The sequence below is a fragment of the Oryza glaberrima genome, chromosome 1, assembly GCF_000147395.1.
Source record: "Oryza glaberrima chromosome 1, OglaRS2, whole genome shotgun sequence".
Lineage (NCBI taxonomy): Eukaryota > Viridiplantae > Streptophyta > Magnoliopsida > Poales > Poaceae > Oryza > Oryza glaberrima.
In genome coordinates, this window is record NC_068326.1 from 8826548 (window position 1) to 8852580 (window position 26033).

General features: G+C 40.7%; 2 protein-coding genes, 1 long non-coding RNA gene and 4 other non-coding genes across 12 annotated transcripts; 1 reads left to right on the forward strand and 6 right to left on the reverse strand.

Moving 5' to 3' along the window:
* Positions 1-581: 581 nt before the first annotated feature.
* On the reverse strand, positions 582-8150 carry LOC127768628 (protein argonaute 4A). Of its 2 annotated transcripts, none has more exons than XM_052294249.1 (24): positions 8032-8150; positions 7091-7128; positions 6206-6439; positions 5908-6113; positions 5590-5811; positions 5335-5471; positions 5133-5230; positions 4927-5024; positions 4624-4786; positions 4424-4540; positions 4234-4341; positions 4072-4134; positions 3869-3982; positions 3587-3752; positions 3396-3508; positions 3165-3302; positions 2672-2802; positions 2486-2551; positions 2243-2306; positions 2007-2118; positions 1844-1917; positions 1166-1260; positions 1046-1077; positions 582-953 (listed from the first exon to the last, which is right to left on the reverse strand). In XM_052294249.1, exons 3-24 carry the CDS (start codon positions 6425-6427, stop codon positions 778-780), a joined length of 2715 nt encoding a protein of 904 aa, XP_052150209.1. In that variant the 5' UTR covers positions 6428-6439; positions 7091-7128; positions 8032-8150; the 3' UTR covers positions 582-777. The 2 variants fall into 2 exon arrangements, with proteins under 2 accessions (XP_052150209.1, XP_052150216.1); XM_052294256.1 differs by having other exon boundaries at positions 7091-7123; positions 8032-8135.
* A 5211-nt stretch (positions 8151-13361) lies between these two features.
* LOC127784867 (uncharacterized) lies at positions 13362-20697 on the reverse strand. Of its 2 annotated transcripts, XM_052312284.1 has the most exons (10): positions 20122-20697; positions 19564-19700; positions 19409-19471; positions 18718-18807; positions 17859-18024; positions 16884-17070; positions 15438-16273; positions 14184-14768; positions 14019-14084; positions 13363-13864 (listed from the first exon to the last, which is right to left on the reverse strand). In XM_052312284.1, the coding sequence occupies exons 1-10, from the start codon at positions 20695-20697 to the stop codon at positions 13748-13750; spliced, it is 2823 nt and encodes a 940-aa protein (XP_052168244.1). In that variant the 3' UTR covers positions 13363-13747. The 2 variants fall into 2 exon arrangements, with proteins under 2 accessions (XP_052168237.1, XP_052168244.1); XM_052312277.1 differs by having other exon boundaries at positions 13362-14084.
* On the forward strand, positions 13780-22558 carry LOC127784881 (uncharacterized). 4 transcript variants are annotated; one of them, XR_008019611.1, is made up of 5 exons: positions 13780-13902; positions 17466-17590; positions 20459-20509; positions 20583-21694; positions 22193-22558. It is a non-coding gene; the product is annotated as an uncharacterized LOC127784881 (long non-coding RNA). The 4 variants fall into 4 exon arrangements; XR_008019610.1 differs by lacking the exon at positions 13780-13902 and having other exon boundaries at positions 17096-17590; positions 20583-20741; positions 20833-21694; XR_008019615.1 differs by lacking the exon at positions 17466-17590 and having other exon boundaries at positions 13806-13902.
* Positions 22559-25141: 2583 nt separating this feature from the next.
* On the reverse strand, positions 25142-25235 carry LOC127760887 (small nucleolar RNA Z103). Its single transcript, XR_008015164.1, has one exon. It is a non-coding gene; the product is annotated as a small nucleolar RNA Z103 (small nucleolar RNA).
* A 69-nt stretch (positions 25236-25304) lies between these two features.
* LOC127760890 (small nucleolar RNA Z103) lies at positions 25305-25356 on the reverse strand. Its single transcript, XR_008015166.1, has one exon. It is a non-coding gene; the product is annotated as a small nucleolar RNA Z103 (small nucleolar RNA).
* Positions 25357-25529: 173 nt separating this feature from the next.
* On the reverse strand, positions 25530-25615 carry LOC127760907 (small nucleolar RNA Z102/R77). The gene has a single exon (XR_008015181.1). It is a non-coding gene; the product is annotated as a small nucleolar RNA Z102/R77 (small nucleolar RNA).
* A 117-nt stretch (positions 25616-25732) lies between these two features.
* On the reverse strand, positions 25733-25832 carry LOC127760906 (small nucleolar RNA Z101). Its single transcript, XR_008015180.1, has one exon. It is a non-coding gene; the product is annotated as a small nucleolar RNA Z101 (small nucleolar RNA).
* Positions 25833-26033: the final 201 nt, after the last annotated feature.

Here is a 26033-nt window from a genome sequence, read left to right on the forward strand (position 1 = left end):
CTCCTTTGCAAAGCTCTCTCCACTTGTTGATGCTTGCTGCTGGTTTCCATTCACGGTAGATGCACAGACGTAGCAAAAAAAAAGCTCACCAATGCACGCTACTGTTCATACTTCGTTCTCTACGTTAGAACCTCTAATGCAGATTATCCTGATTCATGAGACAGCTGTCAGAGTAGGGAGCAAAATTTATGACTTGCAACGTTTTAAAACCAATTTGTTAAAGGGGCTAGCAATTCAGCAAAACTATGTCACCTACTCCTTCCGTCTTAATAAAAGGCAAACCCAGATTTAGCACGCCCTAGGTAGACCCTAGGTTTGACACGCCCTAGATTACCGTGCCAACGTTTGACTGTCCATCTTATATAAAAATTTTTTATAATTAATATTTTCATTGTTGTTAGATAATAAAATATGATTAATACTTTATACATAACTTATTTTTTTAAATAAGACGAACGGTCAAAGATTTGGGACGGAGGGAGGTACACGGCTACATGGGTTCCAAGAAAACATGAGCTGATTCCAACGGATGCAAGCAAAATTCAGCAAAAAATCGAAAAGAAAAAAGGCAACCCAACCCATAAGGGCAGCAAAGCAGAGCATGGAACAAGCTGCGATTAAGATGGACAGGTTCAGTAGTTATCCTAACAGGTTCAGAAGTGCGGCATCCAGCCTAATAACATCCACCCCCCAGCTGGTACTTAAACAAACACGACATAAACAAGACTACCAAAACATCCACAAGTTCAGGCCATAACATAGCAGCCAAGCGGCTGCTCAGCAGAAGAACATGGAGCTCCTGACTTTGTTATGCAGGCGAGGCAGCTCGGGCACCGGAGCGCTGCCCGCCGAGGTATGGCCACCATGGCTCGACGACGTCTCCGACATCTCGTCGAACTTGATGAACTGGCTGACCTGAGCAGCAGCGAGATGCGCGTAGCAAATGGGTGCAACTGCAAGGAAACAAGATAAAGATGAATAAATAAACACTGGCATGCAAGTTCCAAGCAAACATCTATCACTAAACCAGGTATTGCCCACTTACCGACTGATATGGCTGTAGTGCTCCTCTGGTAGCTGAAAGGGTACAAACAAGCATTTGGATGTCAGAACAAGTCTGTTTCCAAGAAGCGAAAAAAGGAATCATGGCATATATCAAACTTACACATAGGAAAGGGAGTGGACCAATTCCTGAAGATCGTCAGCAGAGAAGCCTATCTCATCATGAAGGATATGATAATGTGTAGGCCTTGTAGTTCCCTAATACAGCACAGGCACAACCACCATCAATTCAAGTAGGACCCAAAAAAAAGGGACTGGCAAAAGGAGTGAAACTTCATACAGAGAACACACACACAAAAAAAACTATTAGAAATTTCTGATATTAGGCTATAAAGAAATTCACATAATAATACTACAGCTGGCCAAGATGGTTTTATAGCATAATTAAAAGAAGTTGCATAAAGCACCCAAGATAAATGAATTAATTCATCCAACATAAATCAGAAGTTGCACATTAGTTTGGTTACCAGCTGTAGCAATGCATTCCTGATCAACCGTCAATAGTTACTGATTCAATTCATCAATGACACGTACAAACATTTATGTACAAAGAGTACAAAGCTTGGCCTGATGGGATCATGGTAAGTATCAATCTAGATCACTTTTGAAGGATAAAAAACTCAGGGCAAGGATTGAACAAAGCAACAGCCTACAAGTGCCATGTATCAATAACTTAATTTTAATATGAAAGACTTGCCTAAACAATCGACCTTGAAAGTGGAATATTATACGTGACCCAATTAAAGCCAACCCCGATAAAATACACCAAGACGATACTTACAATCATTCCAGCGTGCGCACACATGTAGAAGTCATTGTTCCTTGGATGACAGACTGCGTTGTCCACAACAGTACCTAAAAGTTACATCATTCAAATCATTAGATATTAGATTAAGGATGTACAATTGCCAGTTTTGACACAACATATCGAACAATGGGATTACCAGGAGGAACGTTATTTTGAGATCCAGGCACAAAAAATTTGGTATGATGATTCTTCTGTGCAACAATCAGTGTAAACTTTGGAGACCAGTTTTCGTCAAGAAACTTGCATGCCTGCAACAATTTAAGGATACAAAAGTGATTGTGCAGCTGATGATAGTAATGATACTTGGCAGTCTTGCATACAAAATAAAAAAGAACTAAAAACAATAGAACAGAAAGTTATAATGAACAATACCTCAATTATTTGATCCAGCTCAATGTTCAGCACCTGGGTAAACTGGCTCTCACTGACCCCATCCCTATATTTAAAGCACCAAATAAGTGAAAAAAATTAAACGGTTACACAAAGAACCAGTTAAGTCAAAGCACAAAGTAATCATTGTCCATAATTTAAGTTTTGCTTTTACAATCCTGCATTCAGGTGTTTCACTGAAGCTTATTAATGGCATTTACGAGAAGCTTTCAAAGAGTAACTGACCTGAAGATAATGACTTGATCAGGCTTACGTTTACCAGTACTGGTATAGAAGTCAACTAATAACTCCCTGAAATAATTTCCAGCACAAATGGCAGAAGATATCATTAGCACTGGCAGAATTTAATGAACAATGGAACATGCCACAAAGTTATAAGGATTGCATCACGGTCCAAATAAAATTGCTTACCGAATGAGGCCATCATCTTCCTGAGCTCCTTGTGGCTTAAATAGTCCATCAATCATTTCTAACTTAGGTGACTGAGAACGGACTGAAGCCCTGTATTTTGATACAAGAGGCCATTCACGAGAACTAACGACCTAAAAAAAGGTTAACGATTAAGAATTAAGGACCGGTAAGAGCAAGAATAATAGTGGACTATAAGCCCACTATAAGCTTATGTGGAGAAAGACACAGAAAAATTATGTGTTGGCTCTAATGAAAGAGCTAGTTCTCCACATGCTCCAAGATAGATGTATTAAATATACAAGTGAGAGAGAGGAGAAAAAAGTGAAGGCAACCTTATAGCTAATCTATTATAAATATTAGCCAAGATGGGTTTATACTTATTAACTTGTAGTTAGCTCTCTAAGCTCTAAACTATCAAACTTGCTCTAATGATTAAGTATAGTAAAGCTTTTTGTTTCTGGTACAGTGCAGAAAATTAGAAAAGTTTACTTACCGCAGCAATTGAAGGTATATCAGACTGTCCAGGTGATCCATGGGAAACATCCATTCCCAATATTATTGTCGGGACCTTGGATACAAGAGGAATGGAAGGGGATGTTTCAATTTGAAGCAGGGAGTTCAAGCCACCAAGCTGATTAATAAACAAGCAAAAATGTTAGTGCTGACCAGACCAGATATAAAATGGTACAATGCGAGAGAAGGAAGGATGTGAAAATCCACAAACCTTTGCATTTATCTTTAACAGTACATTTGTAATATACTGATCATTGACCCTAGTAGGGGCCACACATTGTGTAATAATCCCAAATTCAGCAAGACATTTCCGCTTCCAGGGCCCTATTAGAGAAGAACATGTGAATGCCATAGAAGGGTTGCATATTTGAATAGGCATAGCACAATCTTAGTGTAACTGACCATAAATATCTGAATTCTTCCTCTCAGCAAGAACACAGAGCAGAAACTTTGGTTGTCCAGGAAGCTTTTTTTGCATCTTGTCAATCATGCCATCTACCCTTCTTGCAGCAGGAGCTCGTCGCATTGAAGGGTCCTCCTCAATGACATCAAATGGATCTTCTACTTTCTGCAAAGCCAGTCTTTTAAGTGAGGGAATCGCATTTGATGAAACATGCAACACTAAAGTGAGGGAATTGCATTTGATGAAACATGCAACATTTTGAGTAAAACAGAAAAACCTACAATTCCTTTCATGCCACCACACTTGATGATGTCTCGGACAAGATCCCTAATATTACACCGTGCAGAAAAGTTAACAACTGCCCATTTCTCGATACTGCTAGCCTTAATGAGCCTCTGTAAAAAAAAGATATAACAGAAGTTACAATATGTATCACAACATGGAAGTCTAAAGAGTAAAGTGGGAGTAGAACTGAGACACTAACCTTATTATTAAAGTTCCACCGCCCATTACGTGCAAAAAGATCTTCACCATTTCCAGCTTTTAGCTGCCAAAGAAAAAAATACAATTGATCTAAACCATATACAAATAAGAGAACACAGCAAAGGGTTAATTAAAAAACGCAGCATAGACAGTTCTGACTGACCTTGGGGGCCTGCAGCACCCTGCCAGCAACTTGTGTAAAACCTCGAGCAATTGAAATACCACAAGAATTCAACATAGGCTCTGAATCATAGTTGCTGCGTTTCAGCACCTGCAAATTCACCATTGATGATTTGATTATTCTGTCAGGAAAGGGGTACATCAGCTCTTAAGCTGACAGAGGAGCAACTCACATCAGACAAAACTGACATCCTTTCTTCAGGTTTCTGCCTGGACTTCTCAACAAGCGAAGACCTCTGTAGTGTACTCAAAGCCTTGGTATACCTTTGCAAAGGCACAAGAGAGCAGAGCTAGCAAGCATAGGAACATTCACCACAATCAGCAAAGGATGTTAATTGGAAAATATTTATGTTGGATTAAGGAAAACAATTACCTCAATTGGAAAATAAGTTGGCCGTTTTGGTTTCCCCACATTGATACAGGGAAAATCACCAGAGTATCTCAACTCTATGCCCCGATTCTTCACAAAGTACTCGTAAACAGATACTTCCACACCTTCAGGTTCACCATCACCATTTCTTTGCTTCAAAGTGAACCTAGATAATTATGAGTAGCTAAGTAAATAAAGCTATTTCTCAAAGTACATAAAAAACCAAAGTTGCAATTGCAAAAATGTCAAATATCCAAGCACACAACAATATAAAATATAAGAAAAACAACACATGAACAAGCTCACATTTGTTCATAGCAGTTTCTCTCACTCAAACCAACAATCTTGTATTCAGTATTTGCTGGACTTGTTTTTATCCTTAAATTCTTCAGAGCACGCTTGGCCTACAAATTTGTGTTAACAATACAATTCAGTCATCTCAAAGGGTTCACATTGTTCTTGTCATTCATTCTTAAATTATTGTTTTACTCAGTGAAATGACAACATAATACCTTTGCCCAGTCAATTTTGTTTGGGTGATCAACCTTCTGGTTGGCAAGTAGAAAATCTACCACAGGACCAGGTTTCACAATCATCGTTGTGGACACATCTGCACAAGTTAAAGCAGCAACATGCAAACATGTATTATCAGCTACAGCGTGCATGTGACCACATACAAAATATGAAATTGGGGCCATAATAGCAATCGTTTACCGATATTGAGTGAAAGTCCACTCTGTGTAGCTCGGAAGCTTGAATGGAATCCCCTACAGCCCATCACACCACCACCCAAGTCAACAAAATTTGAAGGATTGTTATGGAAAAAGGATTGGCGAACCAAAAGGCAACCCCTGCATAAAAAAAGGAAAAGTTAAGAACAAATGCAAATCAGCCATGATGTTAAACATTCTAAACAATATAGCTAGAATATTTGCAAAGTAGGGGCTTCCAAAAGATATGGAAACATACTGTTTTGCGGAATGCTGTCTTAATATAATATCAATAACACGAATTGCTTCTTGGGTGTTTTCAGATTCCTGGCCTCTCAAGGCCTGAGCAATGGCGCTCATAGGAATTTTTGCTGCAAAGTTCAGCTCAACTTTAAAAGTTTTCGTCTGATATGGCCTTCTAACCCTTTTCCTGTCATTTCCTGGACTGTCATTGCCAGGGCTGCCACCATTTGCAGATGACCTAATAGCATTGGAAGTTATGTGAGCAAAGGGAAAGAAGTAAAAAAAAATGTTGGCATCATTGAAAGTAGCAGAAAGAATTGAGATAGATAATTACTTTCCAGTGTTGAAGTCTTCCAGAACTACCGTGAACTCATTGTTCACTTGAGGAAGAGCACCAATGGTGAACAGGCTCTTCTCACCATCGTATGCAAAATCTTTATTTGCCAGCTCAGACGCATAGGTCTGCTGGAGTTTGTCCAGCACCTTTCTACCTATGCCCTTTCCATCCACTGGTCTATCATCCTCATACTTCAGATTAACCTGTGTAACTCAAGCAGTAGTGGCAATCAGACATGAACAAAAGGAACTCAAAGAAGATAAATAAAGAACTGTTACAAGGGCTAGAGACAAACATAGTAGTGATGGAAAAATTCGTCTGCTGCCTTCAGTGAAACCTTGAAGTGGTTCGTCAGCAGCTGTATCGGCTGCCCTTTTTTGCCACAACCAGAGCGAGCCATCAAGGCCCTCTTAGATTTTGATAACTTTTTTGTATCATCAGTTTTAATTGGCTCAGCATTTGGTGGCAAAGGTGGGGGAGGTGGCAACTCCTCGATTTCACCACTGTTGGACTCCATGTGCACACTTCTCTGAAATAGAGCATAAAAGCCAACTAAATAAACACTTCTCTCAGACTAGAATATAACAAGTTAAATCAATCTTCAAAACTAGAATCATACAGAAAACCCCTAGGTCTCACTAATATATTTTGCATGCAAATGAAATCGTAAAATACAAGAAAATTATTATGACACCACAAGGTTTAAAACATTCAACTAAAAGCATAATATAGTAATATGCTAACACAAACGTTATGTCAGTCAGTCTGCCATGTTGCATATGCACACAAAAGAACACACAACAAACGTTTCAAGTCACCGTTCAAGTCCAAACTCTTATCACACCTACATGAGTTTGCCAGTACACTTTAAATACACTGTCATACTGAGAATGACCTGAGGTTACTACTACTTCGAGGGTCAACCGGTGCCAAAACAACTAAGCTTCTTGTTTGCCATCTACATTAAAATGGTACTCCAGTTTTTAACAATGTATTCAAAGACACTAATCGTTTGTCAGACGATTGCAACATTTGCAAGAAAGCCTGAGAAACTAGTAGTACATGCAAAAAAAATATGTATAACTACTGAGAGTGAGACCACAAATATAGAAAATTCCTAGTCAACTCACAAAGATTAAAACATTAATTAATAGCCAAATTAAGAGCGTAGTACACTTACCGACTAACTCCCCAAAGCTGTCAAAGCGCTGCCCTATCCTGCACACAAAATACATAACTCATTCAACAATTAACAAGGTAAATCAAAACAGAAAAGGAAAGGAAACTAAAACCCATGCTAACAGATACCAGACAATGAAAATGCTCTGGGTCAAGAGTTTTTCCTCCAGAAAAAGAAAAGAAAAGCAAAATTAGAAAACTATTTTCTTAATTTTTCTTCCAAAAAGATAGGAGAAGAGTGCATCCAGCCTACAGACTTTCAAAACTACAACAAACACAACCTACCCATTTTTAAGTACAAGAAACTTAGCCATTTTCTTAATCAGCAAATCTTCTTTTCCCAGTCAAGATCAGTATCATAAACCTTCCCAAAAACCCCTAAACCCTAACAAAACTACACAGGCAGATATCCACCAAAACAAGCATCAAAAGGAGGTGCTCCCAAACAAAAAAAATAAAGGTTTAAAACAACAAGGACCAGAAATATCAAACGAAGAAAGAACGCAAAAATGAAAAAGAATCGCACAAACACTGTTTCGGATAAATCTTCAAAAAAAACATCTAAAACAAACCACCATAAACGGCAAAAGACGAAAAAGCCCCGAGAACAACGCAACGAAGAACGAACGAAATCAGGGGAAAAAAAGAAAGAAAACCCCAAATCAAACTCCTTAATAGAATGCATCAAAATGCAGCGATCTTTAAACCAAGAACAGAGGAAAACCGCAAAAGAACACAAAAGAACAGAAACTTCCACGGTAAAACCCCACGGAATCCGCCCTCCTCTCCTCCCCGAAAAACCCCACCACCACCAAGAACCGCACCAAACAACACAAGCCCAACCGCTCCCGCATACACAACAATCCAATCTGCAAAAACCCCCCCGCCAAGAACCCTAGATTTCCCTCCACCCAAAATGAAAAGCGGGACTCCTCGCCTTACCAAAGAAAACGATGCAAGAACGGAGGCGACCTCTCCGAGAGGGTGGTGCGCTCCTCCTCCTTGTCCCCCCTCCCTCCTCTCGAAACTCGAACGCCTCGCCTCTCCACACACTCTCTCTCTCTCTCTCTTGTAGGAGGAGAAGACGCAGCGGCAGGGGACGAAGGGTAAAACCGGCACTTCGCAGGACATCGTCGAGGCCACCCGCGCCACCGTGGCACGGGGGTGGATCGGGAACGTACACGTGTCCCCCGCGAGCACACGGGGATGCGCGGCGACACGTGGACGGGCCAGATGGCCCCCGCGCGCACGACGGCCCAGTTGGAATGACGCTTTTACCCCCGGGGCTCTCCCCCCTCTACCCCCGTGTTCTCCTCCACTACCCAACCGAAACCATCCGCTTTACTGCTGGGACATCGCTGACGTGTGGACCACGAGGGTTTCTGGCCCCACGTGTCATCGACCTGTGTGGCTGTGGATGCCGAACAGTCAGCCTTCTTTCCAGCTTGCCGATGGTATCCCGGCGGCGACACGTACTCGCTCACCGTGGGCCCCGGGGGAAGGTCTGGGCCCACCTGTAAGTGACAGCAGTTCGTTTCGCCTAGGGTAGTTCCGCGCTCACGGTAGACGTGACAACGACACTTTCGCCGTATGGAGCGGTGGAGCCCACCCACCCATCCTCCGCTGCGTACGGCGTTAAGTCCGACGGAGGGGGAGGGGGCGAGGAATCCGAAGCTTCGAACGATCCGACGGCTGAGTCGCCTCCACGCGGGCAATCCCAGCCGTCGGATATTCACGCCGTCCCCCGAGCCGTTAAACTCCCCGGGCATCCACGCCCTCTCGGCTCTCTTCTCTTCGCTTCCTCCACCCGAAAAGGCTGCCCCGCACGCGCGCGAGCGAGGGAACCCGCGCCCATGGGCCATGGCCCATGGACCGAGCCTACCAAACACCATCCCACCGACACGTGGGTCCCAAGCGGCCCTCCCATCCGAGCCGTCTCCGCGGTGCACGGTGGACGCGGCGCATTCAACGCGGGGTGTGGAGGGAGTACGAGCGGTGGCTGCATCTCTGCGTGTTGTCTGGCCTGGTTTTCGCAAAGGATTTTTGGATGAGGGGGGAGAGAGGGCGAGGCTAAAGCTGGGCCGGTGCGTTTCCTTCTTCAATGGTGGCCAACCCTACACCTGCCAACCATGCTACTGTCCTACAATTGCCACATTTGGGGGGTTGGGTGTCAGGCTCATGGGGCCCCGGCGGTAAGCACGGTTACCGCGCGATAACCGTAAAAAACCGTATGAAACCGTGTAAAATTTATTAAAAATTTAAATTATTTTTTAAATTTATTTGAATTTAAGGAGGTTACCGCGGTATTTATATTACCGTACCCCCGCGGTAACCGCGCAGTTACCGGCGGTAAGTCGAACCCTGGTCAGGCTGTGATTTTGGTACAGATTCCATGTTTGAGTTTTGGGGGTGTTTGTGGAAAGAGAGGTATAATGGGGAAGGATTTTAAATTTGAATAATTGGAGGATGAAGTGGAAGCGCAGATGGGGTGGGTTCTAAATTTTTTTTTTTTACTTTTGTATATGAGTACTCTTTTGGAAGGTAATTGTGTGAATATTTAATTATAACTAATATTAGTCTAGTTTTTTTTAATTAGACTAATGGTATTACATATTTGACGTCAACAATTCATTGTTCTTAACTTTTGTGGATAGAACTCATTTAGTAGGAAAAAAAGAAGATATTAGATAGGGTGATTAATTATGTAGACATTTAGATAAGATGGCATAGATTTAGTATGCATTTGCCCAATTTCTTTTAGGCCCATTTTGGATCTAAAATTTTGATAAATGGATTTCATTTTCATTTCTAATATAATTTAGGGGAAAAAAACGATGAAGTTCAGTTCAAATGTTAAATTCTTTTTTTTCAGTGCCATCTAGAATTGCAAAAGCAAAATAATCAACCTAAGCATAATTGAATAGAGGCTAGTGTAAGCAACAATCATAACGTACCACCTCCACCGCATTTGTTTATGTCATCGATCAGTCCCCATTGTTGCACAGTGCACATCGGATCTAGCACGTCATTCAGTGATGGGATATGTTGGTTGTTTTACGAAGGATGTCACACCACCCATGGATCTAAACATCTCTTAAAAATGGATCTAAGGATCAACGACCATGGAGTCATGCCAAAATATAGGAGAATACGATGGCCTAACCCCGAGGCCTTGGAGCACCATCAGAGCTTGAGGCTAGAGCCGTCGATAAAGAAATAGAGTTCCAATAGACAGTAGAGTGAGGGAAGGATGCCCGGACATCAACAAAGACGTAGGCGTAGTGCATAGGAAGTAGATTGCGGCAGTGGCGGCGTGCATTTGGAGGAGGTGTGGAGGATAGAGTGATCTCGATGCGCAGTGCATGGAAAAAGGAGGATTAGAGTCCTTGGACAGATGGATCACGAAAATGATGTTTCTTACCCTGATTTATAGGATCCAAATGGGCCTTGAAGGTTGCATTTTAACCCTTCCATTCTTTGCCTCGAGATTTCGGCGACAAATATGCAATATGATAATATCGCTAAACTAAACTAACACGCGGAAATCCCGGCCCGTCTTATCGAAATCTCACATAGCTAAATGCTATCAATCTTTCTTTTATGTCAACGTGGTGCACACGTGTTCACTTGCATGTCAAAGTCAACACAATGATTCCAACTAGTCGTTGACTAACGGTGGTCCAACGAGCTCTAGTGAGTGCACCATAGAGTAAATATCAATCTCGTGAACTTATCTATTCATATGTGACAACATAGAGATTGATGAAGCGGAATAAACTATGACGGTATTATGGTCTCGATTGAAGGTTCGGTGGATATAGAGTAGCAACTAGAGTAGAGCATGAGGCGGTTAAGCCAGATGCGATGACACCAGCTCGTGGTGGTGTTCTAGTCATCAAATAGTAGAGGTCAAAGGAACTATCTCGATGGTGGCGAAGATGGATTGTGTGCAAAGGCAGCAGGAGAATGTAAGAGGTTCAAGCGGCAATTGGGTGACATTGAGAACTCCTCAAGCATAGGTCCCATACGTTAGTGAGAGAGAGTACCCGCCTATCCACCTAACAATGGGACGATGGGAGTAGAGAGAGAGAGAGAGAGAGCATGAGAGGAAGAAGGGAAGACACAATGTTAAGTGGATTCCACATTCCCACGTGATTTTTTTAATCCTTTTTTGCTAGGATGCCATGTAGATCAAAATCATCTCGTATTAGTTGAGAGCCGTAAAGTGGAAGAGTTTGAATAGTAGGGATGGTAAATGATTTTTGACTTTTGCAAAAAGTTTATATATGCAAAATGATCCCCCCCTATTTATTTATGATAGATAGCAAAACAAGATTTTTAAGAATGACATGATCCAAGTACCGATCACTGACTACTCAACGATGTTTTGCGATGGAAAGCCTTGTACTTGTCATCTTCTAGCTCCTCCAACATTTGAGGTGGTTCAAAATACCCAGCCAAACAAAACCCATGCATAACCACCATCATGCCATTGATGATTCCAATAAATCTTGGTAGTCGAATTATTTGACAACCAATGCAAACCTTAGGTAAAAAAAAAGGGGTTAATTGGAACCATGCCATTATAAATATCATAGTTTTGAAATATGCCATTAATATTCATCTATTTGGATTCATGCCATTATAATTCCACATCTATCCATTATACACCACTACTTGCCCCTTTAACATATTTTCCAAGATGTTATGATCAAATTACCCATATCTTCTTCTTCATCCCCTCCCATCTCTATCTTGTTCGTTGAACCTGACATCCTAGCAAACGAAGATGCTCACTACGGACGATCGATGGGGTGGAGAAAAATCGGACGCTGTCTGCCACTGCATCATGCAAAGAATCTTTTCTTTTCTTATTTCTTCAAAAGATTTTTTTATCGTAAACTATTTATCTAATCTACGATCTGATTGCACCACTAAATTCATTACAATTAAATCTTTACAACAAGACCACACATGATTATATTTCGACAAAAAAATATTTTAATTTTTTATTGATTTTTTTAATGTTGCATGTGGTCTCTTTTGATGTTTCAACCAGTAGTTTTACAATGTTTCAGCTAGTGTACTCATTATGTTTCATTGTGTATGGATCAAATGTTGCAGTGGAACGCGCTGTTGCAATAAATCAACCACATATTTTGGAAACCCTCTATTAAGAGAATTTGGTTTATTTTTTGTTCCACAAAAAAATGTTTCACCTAGTGCACTCACAATGTTCCACTATGTATAGATCTAATGTTGCAGTGAACTGAAATATTTCATTGCAACAAAAAACCCACATATTTTGGAAACCTCCTATTAAGGAAATTTGTTTCATTTTTTGTTTCACCGAAAAATGTTTCACTTAGTGTACTTATAATGTTTCACTATGTATAGATTTAATGTTGCAGTGAACTGAAACATTCTTCTGCTATTTGCTGAAACATTATTTTTATATAAGGTGAAACAACACCAGATTTAAACGAGTGAAACATTTTCAATTTACTTAGTGAAACAATTCCGATATATCTGGTGGAACATCATGCAACATTTAAAAATAATTCAATAATAAGCTAATTTTTTTTCATCGGAATATATCCATGTGTGGTTTTGTTTTGAAGATTTAATTGCAACAAATTTAATGGTGTAATCGGATCATGATTTGGATAAGTAATTTAAGAGAAAAATCAGTTTAAAAGTAGTTTTGCATGTAAATCGGATGATAACGTCATGCTGATATGAGCGTCCGATTTTTCCCTAAAGCATCGGACGTCCGACGCGTAGCCCTCTCCCCTAGCAAACGAGGTGAGGTTACGGGCGCAGGGGATGTTCACACCCGGCCGGATGTGCTCGCGCTCCGCCTCACGCACTTGCTGCTCTCGCCGGCGCAACCCTCCGTGCCCATGGCTGCCGTGCTCCTGCGCCGTTTTATTTCCGCCGGGTCACAGGATGCGGGCCTCCACGTCGGGGTTCCCCATGTTTATCTGGAAGAAGCTCTCCTACTAGGAGAAGGAGATGGAAGATGAATAGGGTAGAGATTGGAAGAGGATGAGGAAGAAGATAGGGATAATTTGGTCATATACATTTAGAAAATGTGTTGAAGAGACAAGTAGTGGCATATAATAGATATAAAATGTGTTGAAGAGACAAATAGTGGCATATAATAGATATGTATGAAATTATAATGACATGGTTTCAAATAGACAAATATCAATGGCATATTTTAAAACCATAAAAGTTATAATGGCATGGATCTAATTAACCCAAAAAGAAAAACGGTCACTAACTTACGAGTTCCATTCAAACTCTGATCCATTCAAAACAGTAGCTGATCGACCTTGATCTTTTTTTCTTTTCCAACAGTAAGTATTCAAAGAGCAATTTCATATGCTCTGATAAGTTAAAGTGTCAATAACATGTCATGATACAATCCCCATCAAGAGCCCTAAGTGTTCTATTTACATTGTAACTCTAGTTAAAGAGATTAATCCTAGTACTAGTGTACTGGTACAGTACAACGGTACAAGTACCAGATCTATGACACGTGTCACGTGTAGTATACCTTTACAGTTCCCCGTTTCCCGCTATGACGCGGCACACCAAAAATTTCAGCGACCCCGCTTCGACGGCGGCGGCGGCGCCGCCGCCGGGCGGCGGACTACGTGGCGACGGCCGTCCAGTAGCTGGTCATGCAGGCGCTGGCCGGCGTGCCGATGATCCGCGCCCACTCCCACCCGCCGCCGCACCCGTCCGCTCCTCGCCGCAGCTCCGCCAGCTGCAACCACGAGTCCACGACCAAAAAAAAAAGCTCCGGTAATTAGACAAAGCTCATCTTCCTGGCATTCTTTGAGCGAGGGCGCGCGGTTCTTGATTTCGTGCGATGTGATGATGATGATGAGGAGGGGAATCGAGGCCGGTCGCTTGCTTACCCTGCCGTCCCGTAGCTCGAAGACCACCGCGTCCTCCGAGAACTGCACCGGCCGCGCGGCCGCCACCTGTTCGACGAAATGCCCCCAGCGCCATTAGCAGCCTTTTAGACTCCCTAGACCCTAGTTACTACCAAGAAACAGCGAAATGGAAGAGGGGTATCAGACCTTCTCGTCGCAGCTTCCCACGAAGCCGTCCGCGTAGTGCGCGTCGGCGGCGGAGCCCGGGGTGGCGCAGCTCTTGTCGCCGCCGGCCGCGTTCATCGCCACGGCGGACGGTGCCGACGGGTGCCCGTGGCTCGTCCACCTCCACGTCCAGTTCTCGAGGTGTCGCCGGTAGACGTCGCCGTCGGACCCGATGACGAACAGCTGGGAGCCGTCGAAGCACGGCCCCGGGGCGCCGACGATGGCCACGTCCCGGTGGGGCGTCCCGTGCTCCACCCACTCCCACCCGTCCTGCGGGCTGAAATGGTACTCGACTAGGCCGCCGTGCTCCGACACCATGAAGATGGAGCCGGCGAGGGAGAGATGGGACGGCCTCATCGCTGTCCCCGGTGACCGTGAGAGGACGAGGTGGGGTGATTGGTAGTGCTTGTGCCATAGCTCTGTGATTCTGTTGTACTGGTACAGGCGGCCGTTGCGGCCAACCGCAAAGATGACGTTTCTTCTGAACACTTCCTGATCCACTATGAATGCAATCTTGGTATCAGGAGGGCTCTGGCAGTCCTTCCACTTGAATTTCCTTAATGCAACCTGCAAAAGTTTTAGAAGGGCATCAACTTGGTGCTGTTCTGCACAGAGGTTGGCATATCTGGAGTGTTAATTATTGTCATGTAGGGTTTACTTGGTATGCTTACCATTTAATTGTACTTTGTTTATGGTTTGTATTATTAATTAAAAAAGTATGTCAAACTCTTTAGTTACTGTCTATCTTGTCTCAACTGCAAGCAATATGAGTAATGATTGTTTAGAATTACAAGATGTTCCTCAACATGAATTCCTTTTTATTTTATACTGCTTTGCTCATACTAAATGCTAAGAACGTAGGAAGATGTATGGTTATCCTGAATTACTGAAGTATATGATAGCAGATATATTTGCTACATTTGCCATAATATGGACCTATTTCAAGCACTCTGTTTCTGTTCTCTGCCTGTAAACTCCTATCAGTGAATCTCATTTCTAACTACTCTAGATTAGTATGATGCATAGACATGCCATTATCTTGAGTAATGCATTCATCATTTGTTCATTGAATCATTATTTAGCAAGAATTAATCAATTTTGCCTGCCAAATATGCACATGTTTAAATCTTGGGCAAAGGAACAGCTCAACTAAAAGTGGGCACATTCGAAATCATTTTTATTTCTAATAAGGCTAACAATCGCATGAATGAGATTAGAGCATGTTTAAACTTTTACCGTGAACTGTAGTAGCCTGCCTCTCTTGTTAACAAAGAAGAGTGCGTCATCTGTTGTCACTCTGCGTGGTAAACCTGGAATGCCATCCCATGGAGACCCACTTGCGACCTGCCTTCCCTTCCTCATTGCTGTGCAGTTGATCCATAATAAGTCATCTCCATTTCTTTCTCTGATATGTAAGTTCCCGTGAACATCGACAAGATACAAGCTGCCATTATAGCTTCCTACTGTACCTTTCATGGAAGTAGTGTGCTCATGTCTTAGCCATAACCAAACACCATTATTGTTTAGATATTCAAAAGTTAAGCCGTTATCTGTTATGAGAAAAAGTGATCTATCTGCATGCATCACCCGCATGTGGAAGTTAATATCAATACTTCTTGATAGAAAGTTATATGATTCGATTTCATCCCTCTCATGGGTATTAACGTACAGGTATTGTTGCTTATCTTCTTTACGCCATCTGGAAGGTGGGATATTGCTCAAGTCATTTGATTTGGTATCTGCAGCTACATTCTTTGCTCCAGTAATACAATTTGTTGGACCATGCTCTTCTGTGCAATATTCTGCATTCCAACCTTCTGTTTCTGGTGCATCTAGAATGGACCACTCATACTTGTTTGGCACTTTCCTTCTCATGCTATAGTGTTGACTTGGACCAAAATCATCACCACCCATACCAGGCAAATGCAGCTCCCCAAGCCTACCATCATCCAGTGGGAATATTACTCGGCCAACTTGAACCTGTACACCTCGGACATTTCTTGCTACCTTTGTATTCTCAGGAGACATGTGATTTACCCATAGTCCTCTGATCTTATTGCTTTGAGCTCCACCTTTTCCATTGAAAATATAGATCATGTCAACTCTGTTTCAGCTTGATATTAATAATAAGTTGTTGCTCTAGTATAATAATTAAATGATTGAATGAAGACAATTTGTTCAAAGAAAAAGGTTCACACAAGAATGTTCCACAAGCATTAATCTAGTTGTTTTGCTTTGAATGCATGATTCTATTGTGTTACCTTTATTATTGTTTTTTTCATAGAACATTACTTTTTGTTGATAAAACAAGAGCAAGAACTAAGAACTAAGAACTAAGAACCAAGAACAATATTTTTTTTTAAAAAAGAATAAGTGCATACGACATTGAATCAGGAGCATATGGTTTAGATGAAAGGTGTTTTGCTGGAGATATCACCTTAAGAGCAGTTCCTTCGTTTTTTTTTTCTTGTTTTCATATTTCAAACTGAAACCACACATTGAAATAAATCAATATATGGATCTGCTATGAAAATTTTCTTCAATTCTCAAATTCATCTTTGTTGTTTGTTTGATTTTATTGACCTTTTTAAGGGGAACAGTAGGGGAGAACTCTACGAGAATACTTGATTGACCTTGAGCAAATGAACATAAAGAAAGCAGCATCTCCAAAGGAGTCTATACCTGTATATTTTGGAAACTGATACTCAAATACTTTTCCTGTGGTTGTTGTAAAATACATTGAAGTTGCATCATTAGATTCATCTTGTTGCACTTCTGTGATCGAACTAAGTCTTTGACTCTTAGGAGCTCCATGTTTATACCATTTCCACTTCCTTCTATGCAAGCGCCGCTCCACTAATAAACCATCCTGCCAATCTATAAAATATCTTTAGCAAATAGATAAATACCGTTTTACAATGGAAATAGAGGTCCTAGCCATGGCATAATTTTACTTTATTGGTTAACAAGAATTCCTATTATTACATATATATTACTCTGAACTTATCTATAATGAGTTCATGAAGAGGCTGTCAATTTCTCTTCAATTGTATTATAACACATGATCGGTCATAATGTTCTTGTTGACACCCTATTTTGGTTGTTTTGCTTCTGCTACAAGATGTCCAACTAAGGAACCATATACATGTTTCTTTTTCTTTTAGTACATTTCTTGATATCATACTTATTGCAAAACTATCATAAAAACCACAACTTTAAACAGGATTTTAAGGAACCATATGAACTTTGCAAAAAATGTTTCAGAAAATGGGCTGCTCAGTCAAGATGGTTTCTGACGCATTGGACCACATAAAAGAGAGATAAGGCACATCCTTCCTGTTTACTTGACATGGGGGCAGATTCCGTTGAGGCTAAAATATCCACATCAGGTACCTTAAACAGACTGAATATGTCTTAAAAAGTATTCTTTTGTAGAAAAAGGTTTGTGCAAAAGCATGATCTCAACTTCTCAAGAAATACACTAATCTTTTTGCAAGTACCTTCATCAGCTCTGTCAGTCTATCAGGAGCAGATAATATATTTTTGAGATTATTTTCATATTATAACAATCAGCATCGCTAGACTGTATGCATTTATAATGTTGCTGCATTAGCTTGGATCCAGTAAGTCATTTCTGAAAAGAAAATCCTTGCATACCTTTGTTATCAAGAAAAGTGATACTGAGTTAGATCCTAGCAGGCCATGTAAAGCACACCCAACTGATGAGCTTAATGAGACATTCTCTGCTGTTTCTTCACTCCATATGTGCTTTTTCCATGATGGTCTTGATTCTCTGTCGAACTCATACAAGTCTCCTGTAGAACTGCACCACACTTTCCCATCTTAGCACTGAAATACAGTAATTATACAAGGTATTCTACATCTTGGGATAAAAACATAAATGAGTATAGCCTTTTTCTTGTTTGAAAAACTGAGCGTAGCTTAGCTAGCGGGAGGTCTGAATGACCTTATTTGAAATCTAAGAGTGGCTTATTTGGTGGAGGTATACACCCTGCTACTTGAAATCCTTATGGCTCTAGATATTCTTATGCTGTATTTGTCTAATAGGTGGATCATCCATCTGCATAACATATCAATGATTCTAGGAAGGTACTCCATTAGAGATACCTTCACTTCAAAGAAATATCAACAGTTGATCAATTTTAAGTGAAGGTACATCTAATGCTTTCTAATGCCTTCCAAGTACTTGTAAAACATCTCAACCATGGTAGTTCTTAAAATAAAGGTGCCTCTAGTTTCTTTCAGGCACCAAAAATATCTCAAATGTCTAAATTGTAATGTACACAGAGCAGGGGCAGAAGATAAGGAAAATAGTGCATAAACATTGTCATTTTTCTCACCTTCCTCTCTCCCCATTTGTACAAGTTGACTTTTGTTTCAGATATTCAAGATTCACAAAAACAATAGAGAACCGACTATTGCACCAGTTTATTTTCCCACTAAAGTAGTTTGGATTGACACAACCCATTACCTCCTAAAGAACACATGACCATACCTTACTGTGAACACTGTCCCTGGTCTTGCATTTCCAGCATCAGATATATATGATACATCTCCTCCTGGTGGGTGGCCATGGTAAGTCCACCTGTACATCAGTAGTATTGGACCATTATTTTGTGGAGTAGGTCATGGTAATAGTGTAAATAAGCTGCCAATTTCTTAATTCCCGAAAAAAATAGCGGCATTCACTCAAGTTAATCAAGTGGTAGCCTGGTAGGCATGGAACCATTCAGAATTTTATATGTACCGTCAGCATTTTAATCAGTAGAAATATAATGGTCAACCCTTTATTGTGGCATGGCATCATTATTTTTTTGAGAAGTATGTGGATTGCCATCTAATATAGTGATGTTTATGATGATGTGGCACATTCATGTACTTTTTTGTACTTAGCTCTAAATATTATTAAAGATGCGTTGTTTTCAACCTCATATGTTTTCTTTATATATCAGATGCACTCACACAACAATAATAGTAATGAAAATATCATAAAACATGACTTTACGGTACTGATTTATCATGTCAAATTTGAATAGGACATCATATGTTTTCCGGTAGGGCTCTCCCCTACTGTTTTCTTTTCAGTAAAAGAACATTGTATTCATATGCTAGTTATTTCATTGAATATTGACCAAGATATGGCAGCCGTGCAAATTAATATAAACTTCAGTAATACTGCTTCATACCTTAGGGGCTGAAGTTCTGTGACCTCCACTAGGGATCCATGTGTAATAGATAGGAAAAGTTTCCTGTTTGGGAGGAACAATAATTTCCTAAATTATTTTCTTATATGCACAAACTGCACTAGAAAGGAAGCATCAGGTGTAGAAAGCAGTCTCACCTTCCATCATAGGACACTATCCCATTTCTTATGTGCATAGCTTGACTTTGTGTCTTTTCTCCAAGGACTATGAATTGTTGTTCAGAGTTGAATATTACCTCTGTCCAGATAGGTTGTGCATGTTCATTTAGCTGTAGCTGAAAGTGTGTAGAAATATTAGGTCTAGCATAATAGAAACTTTCTTTTTTTGGCAATTGAATTCATCAGAAGCTTATTGTCTCATGAGAGGAAACTACTTCCCTAGTTATTTACATACAGTTCTTATTCCTCTGCTCTTCCCATAAGACTTCCTATCGGCTCTTCATTAATCATGACTACATGTCTATTGATCTTTGCTTAACAATTTCAAATTTTGGGCACATGTAATATAAGGTACTGCAACAAAACAACGGAATTGGGTTGGGGAAAAGAAGGGAGGGGAGGGGATAAAACTACTGTTCTGTTACAGAACTTCAACAGTTGAAGAAAAACATACAACGGTAAAGATGACCAAGGAAGGGTATTGTAACAGTTATGATATGAGCATAGTTCTGTCATACAGATAGAGATGCAAGTTACCTGATAGAGGATTCCAGCCTCTGAGAGAGCAAGAATAGTTGTATTCACAATGAAAGTTGCTGTAGCATAGCCAACTGAAATTGGTAGTTCATGAGGAGCAATCACCCATGCCAGCCCATTCCAGAACCTCTCATAAATTGATCCACTTTGCCCTGTCACCCACACAGATGATTCTGACATGCGCGTCAAGGAAATCCTTTTTCTTATGGGCAGGACTGGATCATTTCTATCTGCTTGATCATTGTCATCGATCTCTGCATCCTTCTCCTCCTGACTAGAAATTGAAGCACGGCCATGTCTCCTTTCCGGTTGCTCGATTGATCCTACCTTCGTGCAGGTATCGTTGATGCAGGACATCAAATTGAAAGGCATGCTTATTTCCACCCAGGTATTACTCTGTTCCTGGTACTCCCAGAACTTGTTTGTCTTCTGCTTAAACTTTGCTTCCTGCCTCGAGCTAGGATGTAAGGGGCACCATGAATGAACAGAAGCAGCAGACTCCAGGAGAACACATGCTACAAAACATAGGAACCACAACAGGAATCTGCAACTGCAAGATGGATCATCCATGGCCATCTTATAGGACTTATCCTCGATGTTGATGTGTGCCGGCGTCCAAGGTGTCCTCCATAGCAGCACAGTTCTTGCAGCGATAGCCCTTGAACCTGGAAGGTTGGAAGCTAGATATCATGAGCTCTTTTTTTTCTGCAGGAGAATGAAGTATGGGAAGGACCCCCTCTTGTACTTGCTGTCCTGCAGCTCAAAACAAATAGGTATGCAGTGCAAATAAATGTTGCAGAGAAGAGGAAGAGAGAGGAGGTATGGAGGAGGGTACCAATATCTCGCTGTGAGACTCAACTGTCATTTGATGAAGGCCATAAAGTCATTAGCACAGAAGCTGGGTGGTTTGCTTTCCTTTTCAATTGTTTCTTTTCCCTACAACTTTCTCACCAGTCGCTGTTAATTCCACCAATCAAAATTTTTTAAGGAGATAGTTGTTGCAACCTTCGCATCTCCCACACACATATCGGTACTGTTAGATAATGGTCCTAATCTCTTATACTAGTGAATAACTTTATGCCTGGTAGGGAGGGGGAAAGGCATGAGAATCTTGGATATATTTCCATTGGACAAGTTTTTTTGTGGAAAATGAAGTTAAAATTCATTGGGACCGAATAAAGTTGTAGCTTTTATATGACCAGTTCTTAAATCGTCCTTTTCTCCTTCTATTCCTGAAGTTGATGGTTGCTTGAGAGTTCAAATGTCCATGTGCAAGTTGCCAAACGCTAACCACTGCCGATGACTGCAGGTTCTTGAAAAACATGGAAAAGGAGCTCCCGTTTGCTGATATCAGACCTGGGAATTTCTTTTACACCTGCTTTGTCATCACTTGCTGAAAAAGAATATCAAGATCTGATCGACTGATTGATCACCCTGAGTCAGCTAAAGCTTGCGGTCAGGGAGGGGTAAGTGCAACGTGAGGCCTGCGTCACTCGCTCTTGCCTTGTACCGCGATCCATTATTGGTGGCATGGAAATTCTTAATCCAATCACAATAATCAGCAGCCAGCCAAGTAAGTTCACCATCTTATTTACTAGTACTATGCATGCGTCTAGTGGTTTGTGTAGTCAATCTAGTGATCCCTCCCCCAAAAAAGATATATAAAAAATATCCTCGATTGTTGATACTACATGATTACCCTGGCTTATTTCAGTTGGTATTTCACAGTCACAGCCACTGACCATATGATTGAGCTTCCCACATGGCCCTAAGTTCCTAACTTGTGGTAGCACAGCTAACTACTACACTAAAGGCATCACCACCAAATTAGTCCAATTACACTGCTCGTAATGTCTTACCTGTCTCCTGTGTGCTATGCCTAACAACTTAAGCACGAATTTTAGCTACAACGTTCTGTGCTAGTACTATTTCAGTTCAGTTTATCAGAGATGAAGAAGTTTCTGTTCTTGTGGGAGGACTTAAGCAAAAACAGTACTTGCTGCAAAACCTTAACTGACAATGGTTCCTTGCCTGACCATCCAAAACTATACTTTTCGGAAACACTGTGCAGGCAAAACGAGGAAGGTGTTCTTGCCTACGCTGTGACCATAGCACAGCAGTACAGAACTACAGCGCGGTGCAATCCAACTCCTGTTTCACTCAACTAGTCAAGCTTCTCTTCCTGCTGGATGATCGATCGGCTCGTCAGAAGCCATGCAGGCTAGGTAATTAATTACATTACACACTCCCATTTAGGACCCCTTTGAATAGTCGGATTAAGAAAACATAGGAATAGAAAAAACGTAGGTTTTTGATAGGAATGTAAGTGTAAAACAGAGGATTGCAAAACACAGGAAAAACACAGAAATGAACGTTTGATTGAACCACAGGAAAAACGCAGGAATTGGATGAGAGAGATAGACTCAAAGGAAAGTTACCAAGAGATTGAAGCTTTTGCTAAATTTCCTCCAAAATCTCTATAGGATTGTCCATTCCATATGAATTTCGAAGGATTGGATTGGATTCAATCCTTTGTTTCAAAGGGCTTCATAGGAAATTTTACTATAGGATTGAAATCCTCCAAAATTCCTATAATTTTCCTCTAAATCAAATGGGCCCTTACTGGCCATGGCTATTGGTTTGTCACTGGCGGTCCGGCACTGCAGAGTTTCATTTGCGATGTGCAGCTCTCCTCTGGCAACTGAAGCGTTTTAACCAGGTGTGGATATTCTTAGATGTGAGTGAACCAGGTTGCTTTGAAGGATGGGACTGAAATCCAAATTGTGAGAACTGAGAAATACTCGATATTATGTGAAAGGTAAATAATCCTAACACAGATGAAGAATCACCTCTAGCAAAGTCAAAATTATATAAAAATAATAATTCCGGTCAGTTAGCAGCTGATTCAAACAGATAGCAACACTTGCCTGATAGTCAAACACGTGGAACGTCCTAATTAAACATATAACTTAAAAATTATACACACATACACATATGTTTATAAATATATATACCCGTACTCGCACAACCGTATAGGAAGTACATACATGTGTGTGTGTGTGTTTTTTTTTGCTTAAAGGCATCGGCCAAATACCAACTACTCCGTAAAACATGTCCTAATAACTTGCACTCCTCTTTAAAGTCAAGTCTTTAGAGTTCAAATTTTAAACCCATTGGAATGGAATACTTTGATTAGCATTTCAGTTAATTCCACGCCAAAGTTACGCCATCCTTTGAACAATTTTTCCTACTGCAATCCAAACAATTACTGTCGAAATTACGCCGTACTTATGCAGTTGACCTGTGAATAGAATTGCCTAATAATTTTTTTGTTGAGAAGTAAAACTAACTGGTAAACCTACGGCGAATGGTAACCTGCACGTCGCGGTCCAGTTTTTGTTGGCCCAAGCAGCAATATATATGGCCGAGATTAGAATTGCGAGGAATCTTCAGCCCCGCTGGGTCCCACAATGTAGTTAAGATTCCTCTTCCAAAGTTGCCATCACAACGACTTATATTAAGGCGAATATTATGTAATTGCGTCTTTAATTAATCGACCAATATATCCAATCGATCGTTAAGTTATAGTTGCCATCACAGCAACGACTTAAAAAGGCAATTGTGTAATAGCGTCTTTAATAAATGCAATGCTGATGATTAATGGAACGCTGTTTCGAAGGTGAGGCTTTTCGTTACGGATGGGCTTTTCTTCCTTACTAAATGGGAAGAGATCGGGCGTAAAATACGGATGGGCTTAACTTCCGGACAAAATGGGCCGAGATTATTGGACGGGATTGGGTAGTGTTGAGATATTCGAAAATTCCTCCAAAATTATCAAACTTCTCCAAACTATGGGGAGGAATTAATAGCAAGGCTCCTTCACTCGTCCGTAGGACTGGGCAACGTGTCAAAGCAAACCGTCATCTAGTCCCCACGTCGTTAAATTGTTCCTGGCTTTGCTCGAGGCGTGACACGAAGCTACGTCAATGGCAGCGGCGGCGTGGGCATTCGGCGGAAAATGAAGCGGCATGGCATCGCTGATGGCAACTTTACCTGAAAATGGCATCGCCCTGATGCATAAAAACATTGAGAAGCTATGGCCTACGGATGCACTCTGAGCTTAGAAGAAATAGAAGTGCGGAACGAACATCATCGTCGTCGTTCTAAGATTTGTCAGATTGTATTACTGCAGCCTACCATCGTTGGTTTGGAATCAAGCTTTTGCTGTAGATACTGATGCATGTCTGTCTCACGGGTTTGCTACATGATGAGCAGAGAAAGACGGCATCACCCTGCTAGCTGAATTCCCTACATTTACAGAAAATTTTCCTAGCAAACATACTGAAGACTCGTAGTAAAGCGTTTTCCATAAAGCGTATTTCCACTTCTGCTAATAAGTACTCCTTCCGTCAAAAAAAAAAAAAGTCTAGAATTCCATACCAACATTTGACTGTCTGTCTTATATAAAATTTTTTTATATTTAGTCTTTTCAATGTTGTTAGATGATAAAACATAATTAATACTTTATATGTGACTTATCTTTTTAATTTTTTTTATAATTTATTTAAATAAGATGAACGGTCAAACATTGGACACATAATTTGTCTTTTTTGGAACAGAGTACTAGTTGACTTCATACTGAAGACTGGTAGTAAAAACAAGCGTTTTCCATAAAGCATATTCCCACTTCTGCTACAAGTTGACGAGTGAAGCGTTTTTCATAAAGATCATAATAGTTGGCATCACAGTTACTGTATGGAGAATTATTATGACTCAATACGTACTAAATCACAGTTACTGTTTGATGAATTATTATGACTCATACACAATCGGTACTAAATCCACTGGTAATCAGTTTTCAACGCTAAAGGTTTCAACCTGGAGAACCAAATTTGCAGAGATAATAATAGACAATTATCTGTGTTATCATACGCAAGCTAAACAATTGAACATATCAATAAATCCATCATACACAACCACTGCTTGCTCAAAATAAAAGGAAATGCCTGCATAATATTTGGAGAATCAGAATACTGGCTTGGTTCTCAAAGGAGAAATAATAGCGCTCAGTATGTTCATTGTCGATCATCTGGGGAAAGGATCATCATATTCTCCATATTAAGCAGCACCAAATAAAATTTCACCACAACATGCTAAAAGAATCAACTCATGCATTAAAATTGGAGGATAGCATGTTCATTGTTGATCATCTGGGGAAAGGATCATCATATCCTCCAGTACGGACTTATCCAAAACTAAAATGTAGACAACAGCACAACAACAACATACAGGAATCAAGTACAATGAACACAGCAAATAAAATTTTGCAAAAAAAAAAACAGCAGAAAGATCCAGGAGGGAAAAAAACAATAAGATCATTCAAAATGAAACAAGAAAAATGTGGAGGAAGATGATCAGATAGAGCTAATACTTTGAGGCCATCATGGCGGCCAATCAAACCAATAGGGAAACAAATTTGATCATCATATCATCAATCCCCAGCGTTTTTTCTTTTCTTCGAAAGACTAAAAGAACAAGGGCTAATAGAGGAAAACTTTTTAAAAGAAAATAAAAGTTAATCGAGGAAAAAAATAAGAAGGCAGAAGATTTGTAGATGCATCAGATCTCCAAGGTGAAAAAGGGTGTGACATCACAGAGATGCCTCAGACGCAAATTACCCATTAAATCTTGTGCCTCCTCATCTGCATCATCCATCATCCTCAAGCCCAAACAAAATCCCATCGACAAAACAGCCCAAAAAAAAGCAAACAGATTTGAAAGCGAGACCAAATCAAATCAAATCAAACCAGCTGGAAAGAGCAAGCAGCGCAGCAGCAAAGATTACAAGTCCTCAGCCATCACGAGAAGAGACCGCGTGTGCAAACCCTAGAACACGAGAGGGCGAAGGCAAT

Excerpts from the sequence above, each read along its gene's own strand:
- LOC127768628 (XM_052294249.1), bottom strand. The coding sequence starts at position 6,427 with ATGGAGTCCAACAGTGGTGAAATCGAGGAGTTGCCACCTCCCCCACCT. Across the intron at positions 5,812-5,907 it reads GAAGACTTCAACACTGGAAA|GTCATCTGCAAATGGTGGCA; the intron begins GTAATTATCTAT and ends CAATGCTATTAG. Across the intron at positions 2,803-3,164 it reads ATATACCTTCAATTGCTGCG|GTCGTTAGTTCTCGTGAATG; the intron begins GTAAGTAAACTT and ends ACCTTTTTTTAG.
- LOC127784867 (XM_052312277.1), bottom strand. The coding sequence starts at position 20,697 with ATGGCCATGGATGATCCATCTTGCAGTTGCAGATTCCTGTTGTGGTTC. Across the intron at positions 19,701-20,121 it reads AGGCTGGAATCCTCTATCAG|CTACAGCTAAATGAACATGC; the intron begins GTAACTTGCATC and ends ACACACTTTCAG. Across the intron at positions 17,071-17,858 it reads CACTTTTCTTGATAACAAAG|GATGGTTTATTAGTGGAGCG; the intron begins GTATGCAAGGAT and ends ATAGATTGGCAG.